The sequence below is a fragment of the Phocoena phocoena genome, chromosome 10 (genome assembly GCF_963924675.1).
Source record: "Phocoena phocoena chromosome 10, mPhoPho1.1, whole genome shotgun sequence".
Taxonomy (NCBI): Eukaryota; Metazoa; Chordata; class Mammalia; order Artiodactyla; family Phocoenidae; genus Phocoena; species Phocoena phocoena.
Genome location: NC_089228.1, coordinates 64,773,817 through 64,801,739, shown reverse-complemented (window position 1 = coordinate 64,801,739; position 27,923 = coordinate 64,773,817). Strand labels below are relative to the sequence as shown.

General features: G+C 48.8%; 2 protein-coding genes across 2 annotated transcripts in view; one reads left to right on the top strand and one right to left on the bottom strand.

The window, feature by feature from the left end:
- The first annotated feature begins 503 nt into the window (after positions 1-503).
- Positions 504-21,811, top strand: UQCC2 (ubiquinol-cytochrome c reductase complex assembly factor 2). Its single transcript, XM_065885355.1, has 4 exons — positions 504-675; positions 17,873-17,947; positions 18,786-18,855; positions 21,635-21,811. The coding sequence occupies exons 1-4, from the start codon at positions 538-540 to the stop codon at positions 21,760-21,762; spliced, it is 411 nt and encodes a 136-aa protein (XP_065741427.1). The 5' UTR covers positions 504-537; the 3' UTR covers positions 21,763-21,811.
- A 1,696-nt stretch (positions 21,812-23,507) lies between these two features.
- Positions 23,508-27,923, bottom strand: part of ITPR3 (inositol 1,4,5-trisphosphate receptor type 3) — a 66,073-nt gene continuing 61,657 nt past the window's right edge. Inside the window, exons 53-58 of the mRNA XM_065886467.1 lie at positions 27,482-27,586; positions 27,267-27,394; positions 26,325-26,490; positions 25,515-25,675; positions 24,227-24,388; positions 23,508-23,642 (exon numbers count right to left, since the gene is read on the bottom strand). Coding sequence (XP_065742539.1) covers positions 23,574-23,642; positions 24,227-24,388; positions 25,515-25,675; positions 26,325-26,490; positions 27,267-27,394; positions 27,482-27,586 — 791 coding nt within the window. The 3' untranslated portion in view covers positions 23,508-23,573. The remainder of the gene's footprint in view (positions 23,643-24,226; positions 24,389-25,514; positions 25,676-26,324; positions 26,491-27,266; positions 27,395-27,481; positions 27,587-27,923) is intronic.

Genomic DNA, 27,923 nt, shown 5'->3' with positions numbered 1-27,923 from the left:
GATACTGATAGAAGCTGGGGAAAGAGGGACAGAGCTGAGTAGCACCAAAGAAGGAATTGTGGCAGATCACCAAATGGTAGCGACAGGTACAGGGACTGTGAGAAAGGGGAGGGGGACTGCGAACCACGTGTGCATGCTACGTGATTAAGTTCAAACACATCTTCATCGAATAACCACTTGTATTTACATGCAAACGTAGTCGCTTATGCAATTAGCAGAGGTCTCAGAGGAGGGTTTTTTAGTCTGGAGCTTGTGCAGTCACTGAAAAAGAGAAGCAAGCTATCCCCGGTGTACTCCACGACTGACTTGCCCCTGGGAACCGGGCTGGTTCCAGGAGGACGAAGACTGAATCAGCTGGCCCTGCAGAGACAGGAGAGCAGCGGCCCCGCCCGGAAAGCAGCAGGGGGCCGGCCAAGTAGCGCATGCTCACTCCTCCCTCCCACCCCACCTCTTCGGGAAGCCGGCGATGCTTAGTGCGCAAGCTCCACCTGTTCCCGCCGACTCCTCCCTCAGGGGCGGAGACAAGCAGGCCCCAAAATGGCGGCTAGCCGCTACAGGCGTTTTCTTAGACTCTGTGAGGAATGGCCAGTGGACGAGACCAAAAGAGGCCGGGACTTGGGCGCTTATCTGCGGCAGCGGGTAGCGCAGGCCTTTCGGGAGGGAGAGAACACCCAGGTGACCAGACTGTGGGGTCCGCCTGCGGCGGGGAGGCGGTTGGGGCGAGGGGAGGAAAGGAGGAGGCAGGGCGGGGCCCACGAGCGGGCTGGCGGCGGGGCCCCGCGCTTGCGCGCGCCTTTCCTCCCTGGCCGCGCGTACCCGGGGACCCTCTTAACGCCCGGGGAAACTGCGGAGAGCGGTGATCCTATCCTCTACTCAGTACTTTCACCTGGCTGCACGTTGGAGGTTCCTGAGGAGCTTTTTAAAAATCTAGATACCTGGGACCATCTGATTCTTATTGAATCAGAATCTCTGGGGGTGAGGCCTTGCCCTCAGTGTTTTTAAAAGCTCTCGATGATTCAGGGTGCAGCCAGGGTTGAGTCCCACAACACCAGTCCTAGGTGGTGACAGTCATAGGCTTTTTGCTCCCCTGACACGATGCCATTACCTCGAAGTGTTGTGCAGTGATTGAGCTGATGCCCAAGGACCTATGCAGGGTCCCCGCTAAGCCTTGGTGTGCTTCCTGGGCCCTTGTAAGCCCGTGCGGCAGGTTTGAGTCCTCACCCCGTGCCCGTGTGTGTGAGTAGTAGACCTGTGTTCTTGCTGTCCTCCAGGTTGGTGCTGCACTTCTGGGATTTGTTCATTCATACAGCACAAACTTACGGAACACCCACCTTGTGCCAGGAACCGTTCCACGTGCTGGGGAGACAGTAGTTAATTAGATGAGGTCCTGCCCACATGAAATTTTAAGTTTACGTCCTAGCTCAGGACACAATAAGCAAGTAGACACACGTAGGCAGTGCAGAGAAGTACTATGATGGATATGAAATAGAGTAGCATGGTAAAAGGGTAATATTAGTTATGATAGATAAAGGCTTACTGAGGAGGTGACACATAGATGAGACCTAAGGGAAGACGATGAGCCAACAATGAACAGTTGGTGTTCTTTCAGGCAGCGCAATGGTCCTGAGGCAGGAAGCAGGAAGAAAGCCCAAGTGGCTGAAGGGTAGTGAGCGAAATGCCGTTTTCTAAGAGTTGAGTCAGAGGAGGACAGGAGTCAGGCACGGTAGGGTTTTATAGGCAGGCTCTGGTTAGGGGTTGGATTTTATCATAAGACCAGTGAGAAGCCTCTGGGGAGGTTTAGTCAGGGGGCTGATGTGACTTAGTTTACTGTTTTTTTTAAAGCTCACTCTGGCTGTACCAGTGAATGGATTATAGGGAGGCAAGAATAGAAACAGTCACTCTGGTAGCCCAGGCAGGAAATGGTGGTGGCTTGGAAGATGCAGCACAGGAGATGGAAGTGGCCACATTGGGGTTGCAATGTGAAGGTTGCATCAACAGGACTTGCTGATGTATTGGATATAGGGTAAAGGGAAAGAGGAACCAAGGCTAACACCTAGATTGTTTTGGCCTGAGCGACTCGGTGCAAGGTGGTGCAGTTTGCTGAGATGGGGAAGACAAGATGAGGAGCAGGTGGGGTGTGGGAAGAACATCTTTAGTTTGGTGTTAAGACATGTTAAACTTGAGATGCAAAGTGGATTTACTTTCAAGTGGAAATGTCAAAGTAGACAGTGGGATATTTGAGCCTGGGGCTCAGGCAAGAGGTCAGACACATGAGATGTGACACATACACACACAGCCTGAAGAAATGACTTTTGCGAAATTTGGCCACAACCTGTCAAAGCAGGAGCATGGCTTTTTGGCAACTTAGCCCAACCCAGACCCAAACCAGCCCACCTAATGGAGCAAGGACAACATGCCCGGTGGCATCATCGAAACCAAGTGCTGACTGGGTGGTGGGCATGGACGGAGTGTCTGGCTCAGGGCTTTGTTGGGGGGGGTTGGGGTGTCACACAACACTGAGGGCCTTCACACTTCTTACAGTGGTCTTCACTGGCCCGTAGTATAAAGATCTTGAAGGCAAGAGTCATAGTCCCAACTCTGCAAATCCCACAGCCCATAGACTTTCTAGGGCTATGCTCCCTTCACATATTCAGTGTGAGCTTCCTGAGAATAGAGACGGTGCTATTTTTATCTTTCTCCCCACAGTGTCTAGCATAGTTCCTGGCACATAAAAGACACTCGGTAAATGTCTGAATGAATGGGTAAATAAATGATTGGTTATGGCTCGTGAGACAAAAATCATTTGAATATAGTTGCAGATGTAGCAGAACTAGATGGAGAGAAGTAGTGAAGAGTGAGAAGGGAATATGTCTGTGCCCTGAGTGGTGAGAATTAATTTGTGAGCTTACTCTGTGTGGGGAACTGCAGGAACTACAGAAGAGGGACATAACCTGGTCCTTATCACCAAGGAGCCTACAGTTGGACAGACACGTGACTTACTTTAATGAACTTCGAATGGTGAAACCAGCCAGCAGAGACGCTGACAGAGGCTAGATCCCTGGGGAGGTGAGAGTATGACATTCACCTGCTTGACTGTTAGTGTAAGAGGAGCCAGAAAAGGAGGGTAGAGCTTTCCCTTTTGCAGTTGTCATCTTTTGTCGTCACCTAGGCAGATAGTTCTGATGAGTAGAAGGCCCACACGAATGTGAGTCACGGCTGCAGATGCAAGTCATGGCTCGGTTGATGGTTCCAGAGCAGCTCACGAGTGCATCCCTGGTAGAGTGAACCAGTGCATCATGATGGCAGCAGGCACATGACTCAGGACCATTGTTGTGGTACCTCATCCTGATGTCATCCAGGAATGCACCTGGGCTTAGTAAATCTTGGTGGTAATTTTTAGAAGGAGCAGTCCCTTGCTGGAATTGAGAACAGTGCTGTGAGTCACTCCCACTGACACCCCCGGATCATTTATAAAGAACTTGAGAAAGCTGGCAGCCAGGGGCAGGCACTCGACCCAGTCGACTGATCGATGCGGAGCTCCCCCTCGGTTATGCCATGTGCCAGAAAGACAGGACTAGAGGGGGAGGCAGCTCTCCTCCGCCACGTGTTTGTTCCTGTGGAGGAGAGGAGCAGGCAGTCCTGCTCTCAGCCTTGTGGCTTCCTGCATCTGAACAATAACGCTGAACGCGTGTGTGACACACTTGCATGCATGGTCTCAGTCTATTCCTTAGTGCAGCTGCGTTGAGGTCTCCATCGCTGTTCCCATTTTACAGGTGAAGAAACAAAATCTGAAAAGAAAAACAGCTTATTCGGGGTTCCCCAGGAGTTGAATGGCAAGACACGTGAGCGTTGTCTTCTTTGTGCCTGAGCTATCCTCAGCTCCCATTCCTCCCAAGTTATTTCTTCTTGTTAGAAAGGCCTCTTGTTCCGTGAACTTCAAGCCCTCCCTTGCCCTCACTTCCTGCTCAAGACCTCTTTGGACCATGGACAGTTTTGGCAAAGAATTAAACATCCTTCTGTTTACCCACCTGCTTTTCTTTGGCCCAGCCCCTGCCTACCCAGCGTGGATGGGGAGAAAGACGGTCCTCAGGTGGGACACCAGCACAGAAGAGCTAGAACCACTAGAAAGCAAATTAATCATTCAGACTTGAAACCAGGGTACAAAAATAACTGCCTCCATTTATTCCACTACAGATTGCCCTTTGGGGAGTCTCACGGTCCACCCTAAACCCACCAAGAAGGAGGTGGGAAGCAGAAACACACTAAACACCTCTTACACCCTCTCTCCTATTGTGCAGTTTTTTAAAGCTAATGTTTATGGATTTTGCCCCGTTTCAGTTCAGTTTCCCTAAGAGAACGCATGTTCCCTGCAGCCCCAAGAGCTTAATAAAATAATCACAACATGGGGGAAGGTGGCAAAACAACAGTAATTGTTGACTTAAGTACAGGGGAAGGTGCAAACTCTTCTAATGAGTTCATTAGATGCACAGGCAGCTTCCTAAAAGGTCCGTGGCAGCACCCACTTATCCAGCACGGGGCACAGCTCTGAGGAGCCGCCCAGGAAGGGGCTCGCCCACCAGGAAGTTCTTGAATTAAATACCCAGGTTGAAATAATATCGGCCCCGTTTGAAAGGAGTTGAACTTTGTCTTGGATTGGCAGTAATGTAGGTGATATGTCCAACACCTCAGAGGGGAATTCAAAGGTTTTCTGTGATTCTGTTTTCTCAGTCATCCAGTCGGGGCCTGGTCTGTGGCTCAGTGTGGCGGGGTGTAGCCCTGTGTGTGTTGGCAGTGGTGATGCCATCCAGCGTTACCCACCCTGTGTGTGGGTCCTCTGAAGTCCAGTTTTTGAGGAGGGGCCTGAGAACAGATTATGTGATTTTTTTTTTCGGTAAGTGGGCCTCTCACTGTTGTGGCCTCTCCTGTTGTGGAGCACAGGCTCCGCACGTGCAGGCCCAGCGGCCGTGGCTCACGGACCCAGCCACACCATGGCATGTCGGATCTTCCCAGACCGGGGCACGAACCCGTGTCCCCTGCATTTGCAGGCGGACTCTTAACCACTGCGCCACCAGGGAAGCCCAGATTATGTGATTTTTAGTTGTAATATTGAGCCCACTGCAAAACAGCCCTTGTGAGGAGAATCATGTCAGAGAGGGAATGCAGGCATCTCCATCTCTTTTTCTCCCCCAGTTCCAGATGGAGCTGGAGGGAGTTAAGGTAGTGTTTAGACCAAGGCATGGCAGTTTTCTAGGCATGTTTAGAGATGTAGGTGCTCCTCCTGGAGGGCTAGATTATCCACCACTTTCAGTGGGTTACCACTTAGAGATCTTTGGGTCTGCCTGTTGCCTTCTGGAGTAATGCAGCTTTGTGAGGCCTTCAGTGTTGTCTAATCCAGCCTGTGTCCCGCCGCCTCACCACACTCCAGCGTGTGCCCTAACCCCAATGAGGGCTTCTTCTCATTGCCTCCCAAATTGGTCATAATGTAAATGGTTCTTTTTTTTTTTAAGTATATTTGATTTATAGCGTTGTGTTAGTTTCAGGTGTACAACAAAGCGATTCAGTTATATTGGGTTGGCCAAAAAGTTCATTCAGATTTTTCTGTAAGATGTTACCTGTTACCCCCTTTATACTATATATAAACTATACATGTATATACTATATATATGTTCTTTTTCAGATTCTTTTCCGTTATAAGTTATTATAAAATAATGAATATAGTTCCCTGTGCTATACAGTAGGTCCTTGTTGTTTATCTATTTTATATATAGTAGTGTGTATCTGTTAATCCCAAATTCCTAATTTATCCCTCCCCTGCCTCCCCTTTGGTAACCATAAGATTGTTTTCTATGTAGGTGAGTCTGTTTCTGTTTTGTAACTAAGTTCATTTGTATCATTTTTTAGATTCCACAAATAAGTTATATGATATTTGTCTTCCTCTGACTTATTTCACTTAGTATGATAATCTCCAAGTCTATCCATGTTGCTGCAAGTGGCATTACTTCATTCTTTTTTTATGGCTGAGTAATATTCCATTGTATCTGTGTACCATATCTTCTTTATCCATTCATCTGTCGACAGGCATTTAGGTTGCTTCCATGTCTTGGCTATCGTAAATAGTGCTGCTATGAACATTGGGGTGCACGTATCTTTTCTAATTAGAGTTCTAGTCTTTTCCAGATATAAGCCCCGGAGTGGGATTGCTTGATCATACTGCAATTCTATTTTTAGTATTTTAAGGAACCTTCCTACTGTTCTCCATAGGGGCTGTACCAATTTACACTCCCACCAGCAGAGTAGGAAGGTTCCCTTTTCTCCACACACTCTCCAGCATTTGTTATTTGTAGACTTTTTTTTTTTTTTTTTTTGCAGTACGCGGGCCTCTCACTGCTGTGGCCTCTCCCGTTGCGGAGCACAGGCTCGAGACGCGCAGGCTGAGTGGCCATGGCTCACGGGCCCAGACCCTCCGTGGCATGTGGGATCTTCCCGGACCAGGGCACGAACCCGTGTCCCCTGCATCGGCAGGCAGACTCTCAACCACTGCATCACCAGGGAAGCCCTATTTGTAGACTTTTTGATGATGGCCATTCTGACTGGTGTGAGGTGACACCTCGTTGTAGTTTCGATTTGCATTTCTCTAATAATTAGTGATGTTGAGCATCTTTTCATGTGCCTATTGGCCATCTGTATTTCTTCTTTGGAGAAATGTCTATTTAGGTCTTCTGCCCATTTTTCGATTGGGTTGTTTTGTTGTTGAGGTGTATGAGCTGTTTGTATATTTTGGAAATTAAGCCCTTGTCAGTTGCAACGTTTGCAAATATTTTCTCCCAGTCCATAGGTTGTCTTTTTGTTTTGTTTATGGTTTCCTTTGCTGTGCAAAAGCTTTTAAGTTTGATTAGTTTATTTATTTAATTTATTTATTTCTCTATTTAGTTTATTTATTAAGTTTGGTTTGTTTATTTTTTCTTTCATTTCTTTTGCCTTGGGAGACTGACCTAAGAAAACATTTGTATGATTTATGTCAGAATGTTTTGCCTGTGTTCTCTCTTCTAGGAGTTTATAGTGTCATGTCTTATATTTAAGTCTTTAAGCCATTTTGAGTTTATTTTTGTGTATGACGTGGGGAGTGTTCTAACTTCATTGATTTACATGAGGCTCTCCAGCTTTCCCAATACCACTTGCTGAAGAGAATGTCTTTTCTCTGTTGTATATTCTTCCAACTTTGTCGAAGAGTAATTGACTGTAGGTGTGTGGGCTTATTTCTGGGCTCTCTATTCTGTTTCATTGATCTATATGTCTGTTTTTGTGCCAGTACCATGCTATTTTGTTTACTGTAGCTTTGTAGTATTGTCTGAAGTCAGGGAGGGTTATGCCTCCAGCTTTGTTCCTTTTCCCCAGCATTGCTTTGGAATTCTGGGTCTTTTGTGGTTCCATATAAATTTTAGGATTATTTATTCTAGTTCTGTGAAAAATGTCATGGTTAATTTGATAGGGATCACATTAAATCTGTAGATTGCTTTGGATAATATGTCCAATTTAACCATTTTAATTCTTCCAATGCAAGAGCATGGGATATCTTTCCATTTCTTTGAATCATCTTCAGTTTCCTATATCAGTGTTTTATAGTTCTCAGCATATAAGTCTTTTACCTCCTTGGTCAGGTTTATTCCTAGGTGGTTTTATTATATATATATATATATTTTTTGATGTGATTTTAATAGGGATTTTTTTTAACTTTCTCTTTCTGATATAGAGAAATGCAACTGATTTCTTTATGTTAATATTGTATCCTGCTACCTTGCTGAATTCATTTATCTGCTCTAAAAGTTTTTGTGTTGAGTGTTTAGGGTTTTCTGTATAGAGTATCATGTCATCTGCATATAATGACAATTTTTACCTCTTCCCTTCTAATCTGGATACCTTTTCTTTCTTTTTCTTGTCTGATTGCTGTGACTAGGACTTCCAATATTATGCTGAATAGAAGTGGTAAGAGTAGGCATCCTTGTTTCATGCCAGATTTTAGTGGGAAGGCTTTCAGCTTTTCACTGTTGAATATTACGTTGGCTGTGGTTTTGTCAAAAAGAGCATTGATTATGTTGAGATGTGTTTCCTCTGTACCCACTTTGGTGAGAGTTTTTAATCATGAATGGATGTTGAATTTTATCAAATGCTCTTTCTGCATCTGTTGAGATGATCATGTGGTTTTTGTCTTTTCCTTTGTTTATGTGGTGTGTCATACTGATTGATTTGCATATGTTGAGCCATCCTTGCTAACTTGGGATGAATCTAACCTGATCATGGTGTATGATCCTTTTTATATGTTGTTGGATTTGGTTTGCTAGTATTTTATTGAGAATTTTTACATCTATATCAATCAAAGATATTGGCCTGTGATTTTCTTTTTTGGTGGTGTCTTTGTCTGGTTTTGGTATCGGGGTGGTGGTGGCTTCATAGCATGACTTTAGGAGTGTTCCCTCCTCTTCAGTCTTTTGAAGAAGAGTTTCAGAAGGATCAGTTTAAGTTCTTTGTATGTTTGGTAGAATTCCCTAGTGAAGCCATCTGGTCCTGGACTTTTGTTTGCAGGGAGTTTTTTTTTTATTACAGATTCTGTTTCACTTCTAGTGATCAGTCTGTTCAAATTATCTATCTCTTCTTGGCAATTCCCTGGCGGTCCAGTGGTTAGGACTTGGCACTTTCACTGCCATGGCCTGGGTTCAATCCCTGGTCAGGGAACTAAGATCCTGTGAGGCATGCAGCGTGGCCAGAAAACCCCCAAATTATCTATTTCTTCTTGATTCAATTTTGGTGGGATGTATGTTTCTAGAAACTTGTCCATTTCTTCTGGGTTGTCCAGTTTGTTGGCATATAATTGTTCATAGTATTCTCTTATGGCTTCTTGTATTTCTGTGGTATCAGTTGTTATTTCTCCTCTTTCATTTCTTACTTTGTTTATTTGGGTCCCCTCTTTTTTCTTCTTGGTGAGCCTAGCCAGAGGTTTGTTGATTTTTTTCTTTCAAAGAACCAGCTCTTGGTTTTATTGATTTTTTTTCTTTTTTTTTTTAATCTCTATCTTATTTATTTCCTCTCTGATCTTTATTATTTCCTTCCTTCTGCTGACTTTAGGTTTTGTTCGTTCTTCTTTTTCTAATTCTTTTAAGTGGTAGGTTGGGTTGTTTATTTGAGATTTTTCTTGTTTTTTTGAGGAAGGTCTGTATTGCTATGAACTTCCCTCTAAGAAATGCTTTTTGCGGCATCCCATAGATTTTATATGGTTGTATTTTCATTGTCATTTGTCTCAAGGTATTTTTTAATTTCCTCTTTGAATTCGTCATTGACCAATTGGTTTTTTAATAACTTGTTTAGTCTCTGTGTAATCATTTTTTTTCCTCGTGTCTCTTTCTGTGGTTGACTTCTAGTTTCATGCCATTATGGTCAGAAAAGATGCTTGAAATAATTTCTATCCTCTTAAATTTATCAAGGCTTGTTTTGTGTCCTAATATGTCGTCTACCCTAGAAAATGTGCTATGTGCACTTGAAAAGAATGTGTATTCTGGTTTTTTTGGATGTAGTGTCCTGAAAATACCAAATTAAGTCTAACTGTTCTCTTGTGTCATTTAGGATCTCTGTTGCCTTATTGATTTTCTGTTTGGAAGATCTGTCTGTTGATGTCAGTGGGGTGTTAAAATCTCCTACTTTTATTTTATTCCCATCAATTTCTCCCTTTATGTCTGTTAGTATTTGTTTTATGTATTTAGGTGCTCCTAAAGCATATATTGGGTTCATATATGTTAATGAGTGTAATATCCTCTTCTTGCATCAATTGTTTTGTCATTATATAGCATCCCTCTTTATTGCCTTTGTTTTGGGTTTTGTTTTTCTTTTAAATAAATTTATTTATTTATTTATTTTTAGCTGCGTTGGGTCTTTGTTGCTACACGCGGGCTTTCTCTAGTTGCAGCAAGCAGGAACTACTCTTCATTGTGGCGTGCGGGCTTCTCATTGCGGTGGATTCTCTTGTTGCATAGCACGGCTCTGGGCATGCTGGCTTCAGTAGTTGTGGCACACAGGCTCAGTAGCTGCGGCTCATGGGCTTAGTTGATCCACGGCACATGAGATCTTCCCGGACCAGGGTTCAAACCTGTGTCCTCCACATTGGCAGGTGGATTCTTAACCACTGTGCCACCAGGGAAGTCCCTATGGCCTTTGTTTTAAAGTCTATTTTGTCTGATATGATATTGTGACCCCCCACTTCTTGTGATTTGTGTTTCTGTGAAATATCTTTTTCCATCCCCTCATTTTCAGTCTGTGGGTGTCCTTTGCCCAAAAGTGGGTCTTTTGTAGGCAGCGTGTTGTAGCCTCTTGTTTTATTATCCAATCTGCCATTCTGTGTCTTTTGGTCAGAGCATTTAGTCCATTGACATTTAAGGTAATTATTGACAGGTATGTATTTATTGCCATTTTAAATCTGGTTTTCCAGTTGATTTTGTATTTCTTCTTTGTTCCTTTCTTTTTGTTTTTCCTTTTGTGGTTTGATGGTTTTCATTTGTATTACACTTGAGTTCTCTTCTTTTTGTTTTTTGTGAATCTGTTGTATGTTTTTGATTTGTGGTTACCCTGGTTTTCAAGTATGTTAACCCATTACTATATCTGCTTGCTTTAGACTGGTAGTAATATAAGCTTAAACACATTCCAAAAAATCTACATTTTCTTACTCCCCTCTCCCAAGTAAGAACAATTTGATTCTGATGTCCTATTTTACATTTTCATGTTTATCCTTTTGGCATTCATTGTAGTTATAATTGCTTCCACACATTTTTTTTGATTTTTTTTTTTAAATGTATGTTCTGGTTTATTTAAGTGATCTGCAATCCTTTCATATATTTGCTTTTCCTATTGTGATTTTCCCTTTCCTATAGATTCTTTCTTCTTTTCTATTTAGAGAAGACCTTTCAGTATTCTTTTTAGGTTAGGTCTAGTATTGCTGTATTCTTTTAGTTTTTGCTTGTGTGAGAAATTCATTATCTCTCCTTCTATTATAAATGATAATCTTGCTGGGTAGAGTATCATAGGTTGCAGGTTTCTCCCTTTCAGGACTTTGAATATATCTTGCTACTCCCTTCTGGCCTGCAAAGTTTCTATAGAGAAATCAGCTGATAGCCTTATGGGGGTTCCCTTGTAACTTACTCTTTGTTTTTCTCTTGCTGCCTTTAAAATCCTCTCTTTATCTTTAACTTTTGCCATTTTAATTATGATATGTCTTGGTGTAGGTCTGCTTGGGTTCATCTTGTTTGGGACCCTGTGTGCTTCCTGTACCTCAATATTTGTTTCCTTCTTTAGGTTTGGGAAATTTTCAGCCATAATTTCTTTAAATACATTTTTGATTCCCTTTTCTCTTTCTTCTTCTGGGATCCCTATTATGCCTAGATTGGCACGCTTTGTGTCCCATAGGTCTTTTATATTGCTTTCATTTTTTTTTTCCATTTGTCTTTTCGTCTGCCGCTCTGATTGGGTGATTTCCATTATTTTGTCTTCCAAATCTCTTATTCATTTTGCATTATTTAGTTTTCTATATATTGCCTTTAGCTCAGTTTTCATCTCGGCAATTAAGTTGTCTGATTTTGATTGCCTCCTCTTTATAGTTCTTAGTTACAGTGATCTGCATTGCTGTCGATAGCTTTTCTTAGCTCCTTCAGCATTTTTGTTACCTTCTTTTTGAACTCAGGGTCTGGTAGACTGGAGAGGTCTGTTTCATTGTTTGTTTTTTTAGGGGATTTCTCTTGTTCTTGTAATTGGGAGTGGTTCCTCTGCTTTTTCATTTTACTTATATTACTCTGACTCTATGAATTTAGGGGAAACATTATCTACTGTGGTCATGGAGGGCTGTTTTTACATGGAAACACCCCTGTGTAGCCTGTGTGAGTCTAACATTTTTGGTGCAAAGGCTGTTTTTGGTATGGATGCCTGCCATGTCTTTCCTCAGGGTGTGCTGGCCCCTCTCCCCTTGATAGGGGGTGTGATTGTTGTGGTGACCAGAGCCTGCACTGGATGTTGGGCAGGACCTCCTCTTTGCTCTGTGGTTGTTACAGCCCTATCAGGGGCAGCGTCTGCTCCCCAGTTGTTGAAGTAGAAGCCCCCAGATCCGGTCCTAAACTGTGGTGTGAGGTAGGTGGGACAGGAGCGCTCCCACTGGGAAAGGAGCTGCTGTGTATTCCTCCCCAAGAGTTGTCTGCCCGGACATGCACTCTGTAACATCTCCTGTCACCTGGTGTGCGTGCTCAAAAAGTACACTGTTGTTGACACTGCCTTCGGCCCCACCTCTGCTGTGGGAATACCAGTAATCAGCTCAGATATCAGCCCTGCTTCTGCGTGTGCGTGCCCACAAAGTTTGTTTTTGCTGGCACTAGACCTGCCTCAGCTGGGGGAGTGCCAGTAATCAGCTCAGATGTCCTGTAGACGCTGCCGCTGGCGTGAATTTGCTGAAGTCACGCACCTGCCAGGAATCAGTTCAGATTTCAGCCCTACCTCTGCGTGTTGGCAATCCACTGGCGCTTGTGTGCTCCCAGAGCTCATAATGGCGGAGCCGTGCCTGCCGTGAGCACCCAGAGAATGAGGCCAATGTGGTGGGGTCACGCCCCCCGCAACCCCGCTTCACACGCACGTTGACAGTAGACCTGGGCTCCATCCTGCACACAGCACCCCCAGCCTCGCCCCGGACCACACTCCAAGCCTTTCAGGCTGTCTCTGCGCAGCCAGAGTGCGTCCTCTGAAGGCCAAGTTCCAGCCCCCAGCCGCTCTGCACACCAGCAGGCATGTGTCTTGGGCTGGGAAGTGCAGCAAGGTAGCGTGGACTGTCTGTGCTGGTCTCCCTCTGTCCTGCCTGCCACAGGCCGGCTGCTGTGCTCTCCTCTGAGGCTCCCTGTCTGTCCCAGTGGACCTCCCAGTCAGTGAAGGGGGTTCCCAGGGTAAAGGAACCTCTCCCCTTTGAAAGCTCCCTCCTGGGGCACAGGTCCCGTCCTGATTCCTGCTTTTTTTTTTTTCTTTCATCCTATCCAGTTATGTGGTGATCTTTCTTGCAGCTTTGGTTGTATGAGATCTTCTGCCAGTGTTCAGTGGATATTCTGTGAGAATTTTTCGACATGTAGATGTGTCTTTCATGTATTTGTGGGAGGACGTGAGCTCCACGTCCTTCTATTCTGCCATCTTGATCTCTGCTCCCAGGTTCTTAACCTTTGAGAACCTAGTGCACTGTGGACCAAAGCCCAGACACAGAGGTTGTCAAGAATCTGGTGGCTTCCCAGGCCTTGAAGCACTCCTTGGCGCATCTTAAGACCCTGCCTGCCTGGACCATCCTTGTCCCCCTGCCTTTTCATGCCTCTTCCTCCCAGTCCCTCCTCTGATCCCCACTCTGCCCAGCTCTGAAGTCTACACTCCTCAAAGTGAGGGACTCTGACTCCCCATCACTCTGTGACCTGTCACTGCAGTGAAACGCAAACCTGCCCTGTAAGGGAACCACACCTGCCATGTGAGCCAGGCCTGGTAACTAGCTCCTGCTTCTGATCTCCTGTAACTCTTGGCACTCAGTTACACTCTGTCCTGGTCATTTTTTATTCTTAATGTGTGTGTATCTTGTCTCAGCTTGATTGCCAACTTCTCTGGAGCCGAGGCTGGGTCTTTATGTCCCCTCACAGCCGCCTAGCAGAGCTCTCTACATAGTAGATGCTCAAGAAATAGATTTTCAGTTGAATTCAAGGGAATAGATTCCCATAATGGAATGAACTCATTTCGGAAGTTCATTACCAAGTCATGAAAACCTTTTCTCATAGATCCTTCTGGACTGAATCCAGCTCTACCTTAATTAGCAAAGCAATTTGCAACACGTTCCCAAAAGTGCTTATGCATCCCTTTGTGTGACTGGAATAGGGGCCGCTGTACCAGTTGCTGTCACCACCCAAAATTCAATTTTGAAAATCAAAATCAGTGCCTGCGGCAGTGATGTAGATTTGTATGTATAAAAGTTTAATATGGTAAAGAGAAATTTACTGGCGACTGAGGGGGGGAAATGCAAAAGGAGCCAAAATAGAGCCAAAAAGGACACTTTGTCACTTGAACATCTATTTTATTCACATTTAGGGAGCAGAGCTGAATTTTTCATAATATCCCACTGCTGCCTTTTTTAAACCCAGCTTTGCTATTAGTCCTAAAATGTCCATAATCTCATTAGGTGTGAATGCAAAATCAGGTAGTTTATAGCTTGTATATAAGAATATTTCTAAAAGTGCACAGTGCACTTCATCGGGAAAACTGCATTTCAAAATTCAGCGATGTTTGCGCTGGAGTCTGTGAATAGAGTGTGGGATGTAGGTATGTGGTGAGGCTTCCGGAATTAGACAAGTATTTCTATTGATGTACTTTTAAGTAGTAAATAAGACAATTTTGTAATTGCTGAGCTTGGATTGGGTGTGACTAGGAACCCAGAATTGGCCTTGGCTCCATCTCTGCTTAGGCAGTAATAACTTGGCTTGAAGTTGCCGTACCTCAAACTCTCATCACCTCCACTGAGCTACTTTTACAGCCTCGTACAGACACCTTCTGACCTCAGATGAGAAATTGGGTGACAAGGTCCTTTTTTGGTGATTTGTTATTTATAGGTGCTTCTCAGATTATTCTTTGAGGCGTCAGGCTTTATGGAAAGTATCTGGGAGACTGTCTCTTTAATACTGAAGGACTTTTGAGAGGTTCAGGGAACACAGAGGGTCACTTTGGTTTTTGAGCAATGCTCTGTACGGTGACCCCATCCTCTCTCTCTGTGTCCCTCCCCTCTGCCCTACTTCTCTGTCGGAGGTGGGAAAAGCTGAGCAGGAAGGAGACACCCTGCTTGCCCCACCGAGGGTACAGACGGAGGTGGCTGAGCAGCCCTCCGGCCAGCTCTCACTGTTAGATTTGGAGGAAAGGCAGGAGGGGACTCCTTTTGGCAGCATCTCTGAAGGTGAGGATCTGGTGGGAGCGCGGGTCTGGTGAGGACGCGATGTGTTGGTGGTCTGCCGGCAGTGAGGGAGCCCGGGAGAGAGGCGCTGGGCAGAGGCAGTGCTGTGAATGCCTTTCTTAATTAAGAGCTGGGTTGGGAGGGTGGTCGGTGGTGGTGGGAGGGGAAGGTCGGGTTGCACGGCCATCAGGTGGAGGACAGGTGCTGCAGACAGCCACTCGCTCAGCAGAGACCAAGGGTCAGTGCGTGATCCCCGCCAAGCTGATCATGAAACACTTGGGGACCACTGAGAGCCATCAAGCTCAGGGCCGGAGGTCCAGTCAGGGACAGAGTGAAGCTTCGGTGGTTTTCCATCCCTTCATCACTTCACCTCCAGCCATACCCGGCAGTCACACCAGCAGCACTGATCCGCTGATGTGTCCTAATTGCTGTTCCCTGGGCGTGTGCATGAGCTGGTCCTGTGCCTGGAGAGCCCCCACGTCCTACTGGTAACTTCCGCCCACCCTCGCCGTGACCCTTGGCAGGGCTTCCAGGGGCCCTCCACGCACCCCTCATTCCGCTGTCACCGGCATCATCCTGAAGTCTTCTTTCGCCTTGTAGTTAGTGCAGTAAAGGCCTGTGTTTACTATAACTGTTTACTACTAATAGTAACCAAGACTAATCCCTCACATTCATCAGTGTTCCTGGCCCTGAATTCAGAGCAGTCCAGGCATTACCTTACTTATCCTCACATCGCCCTCAGAAATAGGGACAATTATTATCTTTTCTTTTAAAAGAAAAGTTAAGTTGGGCAGTATGTTTCAAAAATGTCAATGCTGGGAAGACAAAGGCCGAGGAGGTGTCCTGGCTGCAAGGAGAAAGAAACGTGACAGGTAGTGCAGGAGGCGATCCTGGGCCTAAAGGACTGATTTTTGCTATAAAGACTTTTACTGCGACAATTGACAGAGTTGGAGTATGGACAATGGAACAGATAGAAGTGTTGTATCAATGTTAAATGTCCTGAATTTGGTCATGGAACTGTGGTTATATGAGAGAGTGTCGTTCTTAGGAAACATACTGAAATATTATGTATATATAGATATAGAGAAGGATAAAGGAAAAGTGGGAAATTTTTTTTTTTAAGTGTTGGGGGCAGAGGGAGATGGAGTGATTTGCCCAGTACCCCTTAGCTGGTAAGGGATGAGATCCAAGTGCAGGCAGTTGGACTCCACAGCTCCCCACAGCTATGCACACCTGCTCTTACATGGGCCGGGCACACTGTAGGTTCTCTTAAATTTATAAGCAGACACATCTGTACAGGTATGAAGAGGGCAAGCAAATGATGAAATGCACAATTATCTTTTGATAATCTACATAATATTCTTTAAAAGTTTGGCTGGTGTTACCCTCTTTTTCCTTTTGCATCTTGTGCCTTCTGTTCGTCTGTCGTCTGGTTAGCTCGTAGTTTTGCACGCCCTGCTGAAGACAGAACATTCAAAACGCTTTCCCCCAAAGTGTATGCTGCAGAATTCTGTTCCAGCTGGACTTTCCTTGGAAGCGCCGCCCGATAGGGAGTCAGACTCGTGTGTTAATATCCGTTCTTCTTTTTCAGCCTTTAGCCCCAGTGCACTCAAATAATGCCTTTGATCATTAGTCAACAAACACTGGCTTGCCTCCTCAGCCCATCACCCTTTCTCTTCTGATGTGGCTGCCTGGGCGAACGTTCTCATGATGGGTGGCCTGAACCTGGGGGTGGATTGAGTGGAACTCAATGACAGGATTGTCTTTTTTGTTTGCTGTAAAGTGGGGACCTTATTTGACATGCACACGGAGGCAGAAGTGGAGCTGCCTATTAAAATGCTTAACTACTGATTTATTTATGTTCTGCCTTCTTTGAGAAAGGATTTAAGTTGGAAAAATCCATCATTTGAATTCTGGGAAAAAACATTGAAGAGAAAGTTTCATTCTGGGGAGCTTTCAGAATTCTTGGCAGAATAATGTAAGGAACTGTAGCTAAATAGTGGCAAAGGCAGAAGGAAGGGAAAACTTTCTAAGAGGTATGAGAGGGAAAAACCCACCTCTCATCTGCATGTTTTCCGCGTTCCCTGGAACTTCCAGCAGGGCCATCCGGAGTATTGCTTTCTTTCCCCCTTTCTATTTTCAAGGCTTCCTAACAGGACCTAACTGGATTCTCCCTCTTGGTTCTCCTCAGTTCACCTGTTTCATCCTAAAATACTACTTTCTTCATGTTTCTTTACTTGTAAAATTCAACAGCTCCCCACTTACCACAGATGAAAGCTCAGATGATTTTTTTTCCTTTCATAAAAGAATCTTTATTTAATACATTTCATATTGAAAGTTTAACTCAAAAAGCTGTTTCTTTTTCTCCCACCCAGGCTCTTTTACCTGCATGTTCAGGCCCTCAGCCAGATGGTCTGGTGTGAGGCATAGGTATAGATAGCACCCCTGCCTCCTCTGCCCTGCTCATGCAACCGCCCCCACCAGGAAGGCCCCCTCCACTCTCCCCAGCTCCTGTGCATCCTTCAGAAACCAGCTTAGTCTCACTTGCATGATCCGCTGACCTTCTCTGACTTCTTGTGGCCCACATTGCCCCTAGCACTCCTGGAGTGTTGTGTTTTTACTGCAGTGCCTCCCACCACGGTGGCTTGCTGGTTCACAAGTCACAGGTGTTCAGCAAATGTTTGTTTGCCGGTTGAGTTTTCCTGCAGGTTGGGGAGCTGGCTGAGGTGGAGCCATTATTCCAAAAAGGTGATTTCTGACCGTGGGACCTGTGGTCAGAGAAGCCAGCTCTGAGCTGCAGGCCTGCTTCCTGTCCTTCCTGGAGGCATACGGTACAGACCCGTGTGGGGGCAGGGCTCATTTGCTCACTTTCTTGGAGGTTTTGTTTTTCAGGTTTCAGAGCCTGAGGCCTGCGATCAGATGTACGAGAGCTTAGCACGGCTCCATGCAAACTACTACAAACACAAGGTGAGTGGGCCACAGTCTTTTGTGTTGTCCCCAGCCCTCCGACTGGAGATGACCAGTAAGAGTGAGTGAAATCTGATTATACGATGTTCTGTAAAGAATTGTGGTTTTGCTACTTTCAAATGTAACCAGTAATTTCAACCAAGCCAACTAAGGCACCTGGTAGAGGCTTTTAGGTCACCTAAATGAAAGCCGTTTTTAATTTTGAAGAAAAGCCATGTGTTTTATATGCCAGTGGGTGCCGGGTGTGTCTGACAACTCTTGGATCTCACGCATATTTTCCCACCCCCTCTGACGGAACTGGTCTTCCCCACGCTCCGGTGATAAAGATGGGGTGACTGGGAAAGTCCTGTCAGACAAAGCTGGACCTCTGCTCGGCCCTGACATGATTGCTGTCAAATTCCGTTTAGTGTGTTTTTTCCCCAGACTTGAGAAATGTGCTCAGTAACCACAGATTTACACGGCCAAATGCCTAGTCTGTATGAAGAGGGGATTTCTTCTAAATCCTCACTGCTCAAAGTGTGGTCTGTGAGCAGCAGCGTGGGCACCACCCGGGGGCTGGTTAGAAATGCAGAATCATAGGCCCCACCCAGGCTCCCGAGGCCCAGCCTGCATTTTCCAGAGGGTTCAGGTGCGTGTTCAAGTCAGAGCCGCCTCTCCAGACCGGACTGGCTTGGCCTCCAGGTGGCGTTGCGCTTCTCCTTCTGGCCTCCAGACACCCATGGCCTGTGAACTGCAGTTAGAGCGTGGCTTCTCTCCAGGACCATCCAGTCCTGGGTTGTGCTGCAGAACTAATCTTCTCTCCCCTCCCTCTCTCTTCCCCTCTGCCCCGTGTGACCAGTACCCTCGCCCCAGAGACACAAGCTTCAGTGGTCTGTCCCTGGAAGAATACAAACTGATCCTGTCCACAGGTATGGAAAGCACAGCTGCTGCCCTTTCTGGTTGGTTTGCAAATGAGTCTTTGTGTTTGAGCGGCCAAGGGGAATTGTCCAATAAGACAGTTTTGCTTGATGGAAAGTCTTGTGGAATAGCCCACAGGAAATTCTGAAGCTACAGGGCTCATGCTTTTTTGGCCACAGAACATGGAGAAGGTCAAAGGCATTATTTAAAAAAAGCAAATCCATCTCGAGAGCTTTTAAATTCAAGGCTGGGCAGCAGGGAACAGGGGAATATGTATTTGCCAAATGGAAGTAGTTGAAATCAGGATGGAAGGAAAATAATTTTATCTTTATGGCCCTAAGGGGGCTTTATAAGCAGGAGGGTTTTAATTAAAACAAAAAGCCATTCAATAGACGTGTATGGGGATATCCGCCTAAGAGTTATCTGACCCAGGGGACGTGGTCTGTGGGTTAGATATGGGTTTGACTAGGTATGTTTTGGAGTCCTTGATAGACCGATTAACAAGAAAGGAAAAACCCTGTCTAGCCCGGCCCCTCCTTACTTCCCCATCTCCATTGTCACTGAAGGGGGACGTGGCGGGTGGTGGCAGGGGAAGCCTGGGTTGAAACAGGCAGGTTCTGGAAAATTAACTATTTTTATTGCCAAGGATACCACATATAAAAATAGGCTAACCTTTTCTGGGAGGGCACGGCCCTGAAACATTGCCTCCTGGTACTCTAGAAATTTCTCTTTCCTATTCCTCTGGCAGCCTTCAGCAACTAAGGTTTGAGAATTTAGGCTTCCAGAAAACTCTTAACCTTCTGAACAGATTAAAACCTGGTGGTGTCATCTGCTATTGTATGTTGACTGATACTATTTTTATATTTACTCCCTGGGAACTGGGGTAGAGAGATTTTGGCCAGGCAGAATCACTTTATTGGCAATTTTTTTAAAATGTGTGTGTGTGTGTGTATATACACACCCACATAGTACCCCCATGTCCCTGGGCTCATGTAATTACCAGCATCGATGCACAGTGTCATTGTGAGGACCCCGAAGAGTTTGAGCAAAGTTTGAACTTGAAATTAGAATGGAAAGAAGTTCCAGAGGCTCAGCCTCTGCCTCTTGGTTAACTTCGGGACGTCTGAGTTCGGAGACAACGGGCCATAGCCAAGGAGGGGGAGATGTACGACTCCCCACCACTACCCCGTGCTGCAGCTTGTCCTGGCTGGGAGCTCAGCCTTAGGAACTTAGCTGACAATTTGCTTTCACAGCAAGCCTCTTATTTTTTTTTTTTTTTTTTTTTTTTTTTTTAAGCCTCTTATTTTTGTTGTGACTCTGTGGAATAAGCTTACTGAGTGTTTCCTCTGACAGGGCAGGACACCTTGCAGTGTTTGTCATGAGGATTTGAGGGCCTGGCAAGTCTGAAATGTGGCCGCAGTCTAGGTCCCGAGTGTGTCCATCCTGGCTTGGGGTCCCAGGAGTCTCTGAAGGAGGCCTCGGCACCCGTTTTGTGCCCCACAAAGGAAGCTGGACTTCTGGAAAAGTCCCGGGGTGGAATGCTGGCCGGGGTACAGTGCGTGTCCTAATTTAGTCAAGGGCCCACTGACAATAAATGTTAATAGATGATGTAAGTTACCTTTTTGTTCAGAAAAGCTATTCTTTTTCTCCAGAAGTTTTATTAAGAGATGAAAATCCAGGCTATGAAATTTAAATAATGTGAAAATCTAAACTTAAAATACAAATAAAATTAGGTATCATAGAACTTTAGCCCTGGACAGACTTTAGACCAGTGGTTCTCAACCCGGGAGCGATTTTGTCCCCCAGGGACCTGTGGCAATGTCTGGAGACCATTTTAGTTGTCACAGCTTGCGGGGGAAAGGGCAGTTTGCTACTGACATCTAGTGGGTAGAGGCCAAGATGCTCCTGCAGTGCCAGGTCAGCCCCACAACAAAGAATTATCTGGCCCCAAATGTCACTGAGAAACCCTGCCTTTAGGGGGGAGGGGGGAGGGGGTGGATGTATGTTTTTAAACAGAGGCCCCACTGGCTCCCACCAGCTCCCGCTGCCTTCATGCCTGTGAAGATGGCTACGTTTTCTTGAGTGTGGGCCAGGTGCCAGGTACGTCACCTCCATTATTTACTTTAAGACTCACAACTTTTGAGGCAGGTGTTTTGATCTCCACTTTGCAGATGAGGAACCCGAGGCTCAGAGAGTGAACTGATTGCTTGAGGGGACCCAGTGTGGAAATGGTGGGCAGGGATGGGGGCCCAGGTCCAGCTCCCTCCCGGGTGCCTGCTCAACTCCACAGCGTGGGGTGGACCCAAGTGTCTGGGGTCAGATCCCAGCTCCACCACTTCCTAGCCGTGTAGCCTGCTCAAGTTCCTTAACTTCACTCTGCCTCAAGTTTCCACATCTGTAAAATGGAGACAGTAAGGTCTGTGTGGCTCAGGCCAGGTTTTGAGATAAGCCTCTGGGCCTGTGCGTTGTGTAGCTGATGCTACAGTGCCTTTTCTTTGCTCACGTGGAGCAGAGCGGAGAGGGCCCTGCTTAGGTGCTGAATTATAATTGGATGTGAACAGAGGCCACTGTAAAGACGGTCTCTGGTACACAAGTGCTCATCCACAATTGCATTTCTTTGTCTGTTACCCTGCCTGATTTGCTGATCAGAAGTTGGGGCTACACTTCCCTTTCTTTCTTAGGAACATACTGTGAAAAGCGAGACATGCCTGTGTGGCGAAAGCCCTGTGGGGCCAACCTGTGTAATCATTTTAGACTTCAGCCTTTTTTTGTTGTCTTCTCCTTTTGCAGATACCTTGGAAGAGTTTAAGGAGATGAATAAAGGCATGTGGAAGAAACTGCAGGAGAAGTTTGCCCCCAGGGATCCCGAGGAGAAGCATAAGGCCTGGGCTCGGGCCTTAACACGCCCACATACCTAAGCGTAAAGTCGTGGACGCTGCCATTATCAATAAAATGCCCTGATTTCCCTTTCCTTGTAGTTCGGGAATCTCATCTGGCCTTCACAAGAAAGGAAGCCCTTGTTGCTGTAAAGAAAGCTCTGGCCTGAGGAGGGACGCCAGCTGAGCATCCGCCCGCCCACCAGTCAGGCTAGGATGTCCTCCAGGAGAGGAAGTGCGGGTCTCCGTCTGGGCCTGAGAAGGGATGGTGACGGGGCCTCTGGGCAAGGTGCTTCCTGCACGGCCACAGGAGCCCCACCTGCCAACAGAGGTCTGGCTGGCTCCTGGCAAGATTCACAGGCTCCCTTTTGTTGTAGGAGCTCCTGGGAGAGAGCCAAAAATAGCGTTCAGTACTGAAGAAGGCGTCCTGTTGCAAACAGAAAGCAGCAGGAGGTGTATGACAGGGATGAGAAAAGCCTGCTTGGCCCTCCTCCCCACTGACTCAGAAGGCCAGAGCCCAGTCCTCTGCCCCTGACCTTGCAGCAAAGCCATGTTCCAAGTTGGCTTAAGGGGCAGAGTAGAGCTACCAACAGGCCAGGCAGGGCCTCGGCTTGAGTCGGCTTCAGCACTCGGGGCGGGTTCTGTGGGAGACCACATGGCAGGCCCCCTCCCCTGGCCGGGGACACGCACAGGGTCACCTTATTACTCCACGGGACCTTAGCTCTTACCAGTAGATGTTTACATTCCCTACTTCAGGTTTCTTGTCAAGAACAGAGCTGAGAGAAGGGGTAGGGCAGGGCCGACAGCACCCCTTGTTGGGAAGAAGTGGAAGTGGGTTCTTAACCTCATTTTACCTGGACTCCTCACTGTGTTTTGAAATGCATAAAATAAAATTCATAGGATTATGATAGAAACCAGTTATCCCGTAGTACAGTTCTGTCCCAGAATCGCTGCAAGACAGGATGGCATTCAGCATCTCCCAAGAGCCCAAGGTTAGGCCAGGAGGCAGGGCTCATATTCTCCGTATCCTCCGCCAGCGCCACGTTACCACCCACCCCAGCCCCTGGGGAGCACGGGAGCCAGCCTCCCTTTCTAACGGACTAGATTTATTAATTTATTTAAGGTAATTAACATATTAGTTCTCGGGCCAAAGGATTTGTAAAACATTACACCAAAAGGAGAAAACACAAGCAGTCAAAACCAGCCCCTGTTAACACGCCCCAGCCCTGCCACCTGGGCGTGTGACTCTTGCCCAGGAGGCCCAGGAGGAGGCAGGTCTTAGGACCAAGCCTGTGGTCACCAGTCCAGCCAGGGCTGTGCAGAGCGGGTGGCGTGGACTTGGACACTGAGGTCTACGCGCTGTATACGGCAGTTCCGAGGCACAGGGGGGCTGCACGGCCCTGGCCAGGGCTGAGCCTGGCACCGTGAATAAGTTAAATAACAAAGCCCTAAAATCACTAGCGACAGCATCACCGCGCCCCCGCAGAGGCGGCAGTAACCAAAATGTAGTGCTTGGAATAAAATGGAGGCGCCACTCCTAATCACCCACCAGGAGGAATACAAAGGCACATCAGTCATAAGGGACAAAGCAATAGTCCTTTAAGAGGACTCAGGCATTAAGGTAAGCCGAGTCCCACTGAGTTTCTGAGTTGTTTTTTTTTTAAGAGCTTGGTCTGGGCAGCACTGTCAGCTCTAGTTTCCCCTCTAAGCTGTTCAGAGTCTACGTTGGCCCGGGGCGGGGTCTGGCAGAGGTGGAGCTGGGGGTTGGGTGGGCACCTGGCCTTGAGGGGCGGTGTTCCCACTCTCAGCTCTCCAGTGTCACATGTGGCCTGACGGGCCTTCCGTGGCTCCACTCAGCGGCTCATGCAGTTCTGGACATCCACGAAGCCCAGGCGTTGCCTGCGTTTCCGCTGCTCCGTCATCTAGATTTAAACAGATGCCGTCAGGTTGGATCAGGCTGCCCAGAACCCACCCTCCCTCCCAGCTGCGGTTCAGCCCTGGCGGCAGGCCGAGGTGCCCCCAGGGTGTAGCAGGGATGTCAGCCCCAAACCCTTGTCCTCAGCGCGTCGCAAACCACTGATTTGGTGCAGCTGGGAAAGCACCCCACCTAAAAGAGGGGCTGCCGATTTCATTTAGTCACTGCCAGATGGAGCGGAGGGTGCTCTGGGCAAGAGGGGATCTTTCTTGAGAAGCGGAAAGAGGCCTTACCCTGCCGTCACCAGTCAACACCTGAGGGGGACTCGCTAAAGCAAGGGAGGCCCCAACACCGGCACGAGGTTCCACTCAGCCCTGTCTTTCTGGGGCGCAAGGCTAGGGGCCACGACCCCGTCTAGCTTTCCACAGAGGGGAGAAGTGTGTTTGGAACCTGTTTTCCACCCCAGACCCAAGAACAGGAGCCAGCAGCAAAGGGGGCAGGGGGAGCGTGAAGGCGCCAACACCCTCCCCCACGCCACGAGGCAGGCCCTGAGGCTACCGGTGTGCTGCCAGGACAGGGCTAGGGGCACACCTGCTCCTTGAGCTCGTTGAGCTGGGCAGTGAGGTGGGACACCAGCTTCATGGTGGAGTTGAGCTTGTCCTGAAGAATCCGGATCTCGTTCTGCTCCCCCTCCCCCTCGTTGCTCACCAGTGACATGGCCCGCATCCGGGGGAACCAGTCCAGGTTCTTGTTCTGAAAAACATCACCAGTGGGGTGAGCGAGCTTGGGTCCAGCCTAGGAAGGCCTTGTTTAGAAAAGCAGTTGTGTGTGCGGGAGCCTGCTACCACACCCTTGGCCAAATTACTCCCCAGGGATGTGTCACGGGAAAATCTGAATTGACCTGTGTCCTCCCCGGGGCCAGAGTGAGCTGGCAGTGACCCTGAGGGGGCGGGGAGGCCACAGCAGAGACAGGCCAACCTCCGTTAGACAGCCCGAGTCTCCCCCTGGTACCAACACCACCTGTTTACTCTCCTAACACCCTGCGAGCGGTGGAAGGCAGGCCTCTGCACCCAGACCCTGCCTCTCCTCCCTCCCTCCCTTCCTTCCTTCCTCCCGCCCCGACAGCACGCCCCACACCCCAGGAAGATGCCAGTCAGACAGATGGTGCGTTGAGGGAGCAGAGCTCTACTGAGGGTGGCTGGCATCTGACACGTGAGGCAAAACCACGTTTCCCGGGACAGAGGCAGAGCGGGAGGGGACACCGAGCAGCTTTCTAGTTCCTTGTAGCAAGCTCTGAGTTCTCAGATCAACAGATAATACCTGCGCTCAAAGACCAATCCAAATACAGACTCCGAAGACGCATAGAACCTCCCCCCACACCTTTCTTTCCTTTTAGGCTGCATTTTCTCTAATGTGCAATAATCTAAAGATGCACTACATCTGATGGCACTGATGGGCATCCTTCACCCTAAAGGCGCCCAGACCTTTATTACTCACTGCTTCACTCCCTTCGCTCCTGCATTGGAGTGATGGTTGATTTCTCCTAAGTTTGACAGTTTAAAGTTCATCCAGATGCCCTCTTGGCCTGCGACCACCCAGGCTTCAGAAAGCTGCCCTCCCTCTCGCCCAGCTAGAAAAGGCCCCTCAGAAAGGGCTACCGAGCAGCCGCCACAAGCAGGGCCGCCTCGCATCAGGCACCCACGGGCCCCAGACGCCACGCGCGTCCTCTGGGGGCTTTTTTCCGGAGGCCCCCCTGCAGCACAGCAGCTGGCGGGGCTCCTGAGTAGCCGAGGTCGGCTCCAGCTGTTCCTTGTCCCCTGCTGCCTGTTAACAAGTGTCCACAGCTGTCCTGACCACCCCCCCCTCCCCGGGCCCACACCTTGATCATCTGGGCCACGTAGCTCTCGGGCCCTGTGTAGTCCGTCTTATTCTTCACACGGACCAGCACAATGAAGTACAGGTAGTTCCACATGTTGTGCTCGAACTTGATGTGCTCCTCAAATGACACCGTCTTGTTGTCAAACTTGTCCCTCTCCAGACCTGCGGAGGCAGGAGGTGGGGGTGAGGGTACACCCCCTCCCCCGCCTCCAAGAGACCCGGTGGGCAGGCACGGCCTCCCGATGCAGTGGGGACATTGTTCTTGGGCTGAAAGTTCTGACAAATGCAGGCGACAGCCCACTCTGGGCTCTTTAGGTCACTTCTATTTAAAGCAGCAGCCACACAGCCATGGAGCCCCCGCCCTGCCGCAGCACAGAGGGGACCATGGGAGCAGACGCCAGGATCCCGGGGGCCGGGGAGCCGGAAAAGCTTGGATGAGGGTCCTGTCCTACAGGGGCCCACCTGCTTCTTTGCCTGCGGTGGCTGTGAGGGGACCTGCACTTCATACCTAGGGGGTGGGGAGAAAGGCCCTGCACTGAGACCAGAGGTTTGAGGCCACTGACCAGGCTCGTTTCCTCATCTGAGACCCAGAGAGTTCAAAGGGAGGATTTCTGAGGCCCTTTCCCACTCCCTTCTGTGACTCCAAGTTCGGGTAGGGTCCTGTTCTCCCCAGTTCTGGGATGAGCGAACAGCCACCAAGCCGTTGGCCCCAGGGCAGGGCTCCCCGGCGGTCACAGGAATCTGGGAAGGGCCAGACTGAGGCCGACGCCGCCGACGGCCACGGCCTCCTCAGGCAAGAGCCCAGCCTCACCGCAGATGAAGCACGTGGTCTTGAGAATTTCTTCCTTCTTCTGTTTCTCACTGCGCAAGTCGGCAAAGGTGTCGATGATCACCCCGAAGATGAGGTTCAGCACGATGATGATGACAATGAAGAAGAACAGAAGGTCATAGACCACGCGGGCCGGGAAGAGAGACTCCTACGGGGGGAAGGCAGGGAGGCTGGGGTCAGCAGCCCCCATCGGAAGGGAATAAGGGCATCTGGCTCCCAGGGCCCTGAAGACGGCAGACAGGACCCAGCCTCACCACACAGAACGAGAATCACGATCAGGGGCCCTGAGTGTGGATGAGGACTCAGCGGCCGGGACGGGGCCCTCGAGGAGTCTGGCGTGGGGAGCCAGGCCTGCGGGCATGGCCCGCCCCCGACTGCTGCTTAGCGGAAGAGCAGCTCTGAACTCCTCCGCCTGCCCGCATGACACCTGGTCTCACTCGTTCTAGAAACCCTCCGGCCAAGGAGAAGCTTCTCACCCTTGTGCCACTAGGGACAGACTGACATTCTGAGAACATGGGGCTGCCCGAGCCAAACCCTGAGGCCTCCTTATGGAGCCAGCCCGGCTTCCCCACCCTGCCTACCCTGGCTGCGGGCCAGGGCTCTGCCTCTCAGATGAAGCCGCTGTGGCCGGGGACCCGCCCGCTGCCTGACTCACGGCTTCCCTAGCCGGGGAAAGCCGCGTGCCAAGGTCTTTCCTCAGAGCGTCTACAGTGAGCTGGTGGGGATGCCTGGGTAGACAGGGGCCTGGATAGCTCAGCTACACCGTAACTGCACGGGACTGGGCGGGACAGCGGGGAGAAGGGGACGCAAAGGTGCAGGGACTCGCAACCCTGAAGGTGGAGGGAGGCCAAGCTGCTCTGCTGGCCATGACCCGAGGGCGGGGCTGGGCCCCCGTGGACCGGGGAGGGGGCAGGGGGCGCTCACGTCTTTGGAGGGCTTGCGGAGAATGTCGCCCACACCGCCACCATTGCGCAGCCCGTGGTTCATGACGGTGACGATGCACATGAGCAGGGTGTCACAGGCCCGCTCCGTGCTGTCCAGCTCCTCATCCTCTGCAAGCAGGGCGTGTGCTCAGCCCCGGGCCAGGCCACCTGCCTCTGCCCCCACCGCACCTGACTCCCAGGACGCACTGCCCTCACCTGCCAGGACCTCGGGCACCACGACCCCTGAGACACAGTCCATGCTGTCCCCACTGCAAGTGTCCACAAATGTGGCAGCTCCATGTGGCATCCCCAGGGGGCTGGCTGGAGGGGACAGGATCAAGATCAGGAGGTGAAGGACTGTCCTCATCATCTCCCCAGTTCTGGGCCCAACATCACATCCTCCAGGAAGCCTGCCCTGATCCTACCAGTTCCCCACGGCCTGGCTACAGTGAAGGGTCTCCATGTACCTGCCCCCGCCGGGCTGTGCCCCAAGGGCCTGGAGGGGGGTCTGCACCCCTAGCCCTGGCGCACCGGCAGCTCCCACAAGTACCGAGTTTAACATGAACCACAGGGTCTTCAAACAAGAGCAACCCAAGGCGCTCCCACTCCCTCAGTCTGTCCAGGGAAGAGGGAGGCAGTGAGCTAGACCCCCACCCAG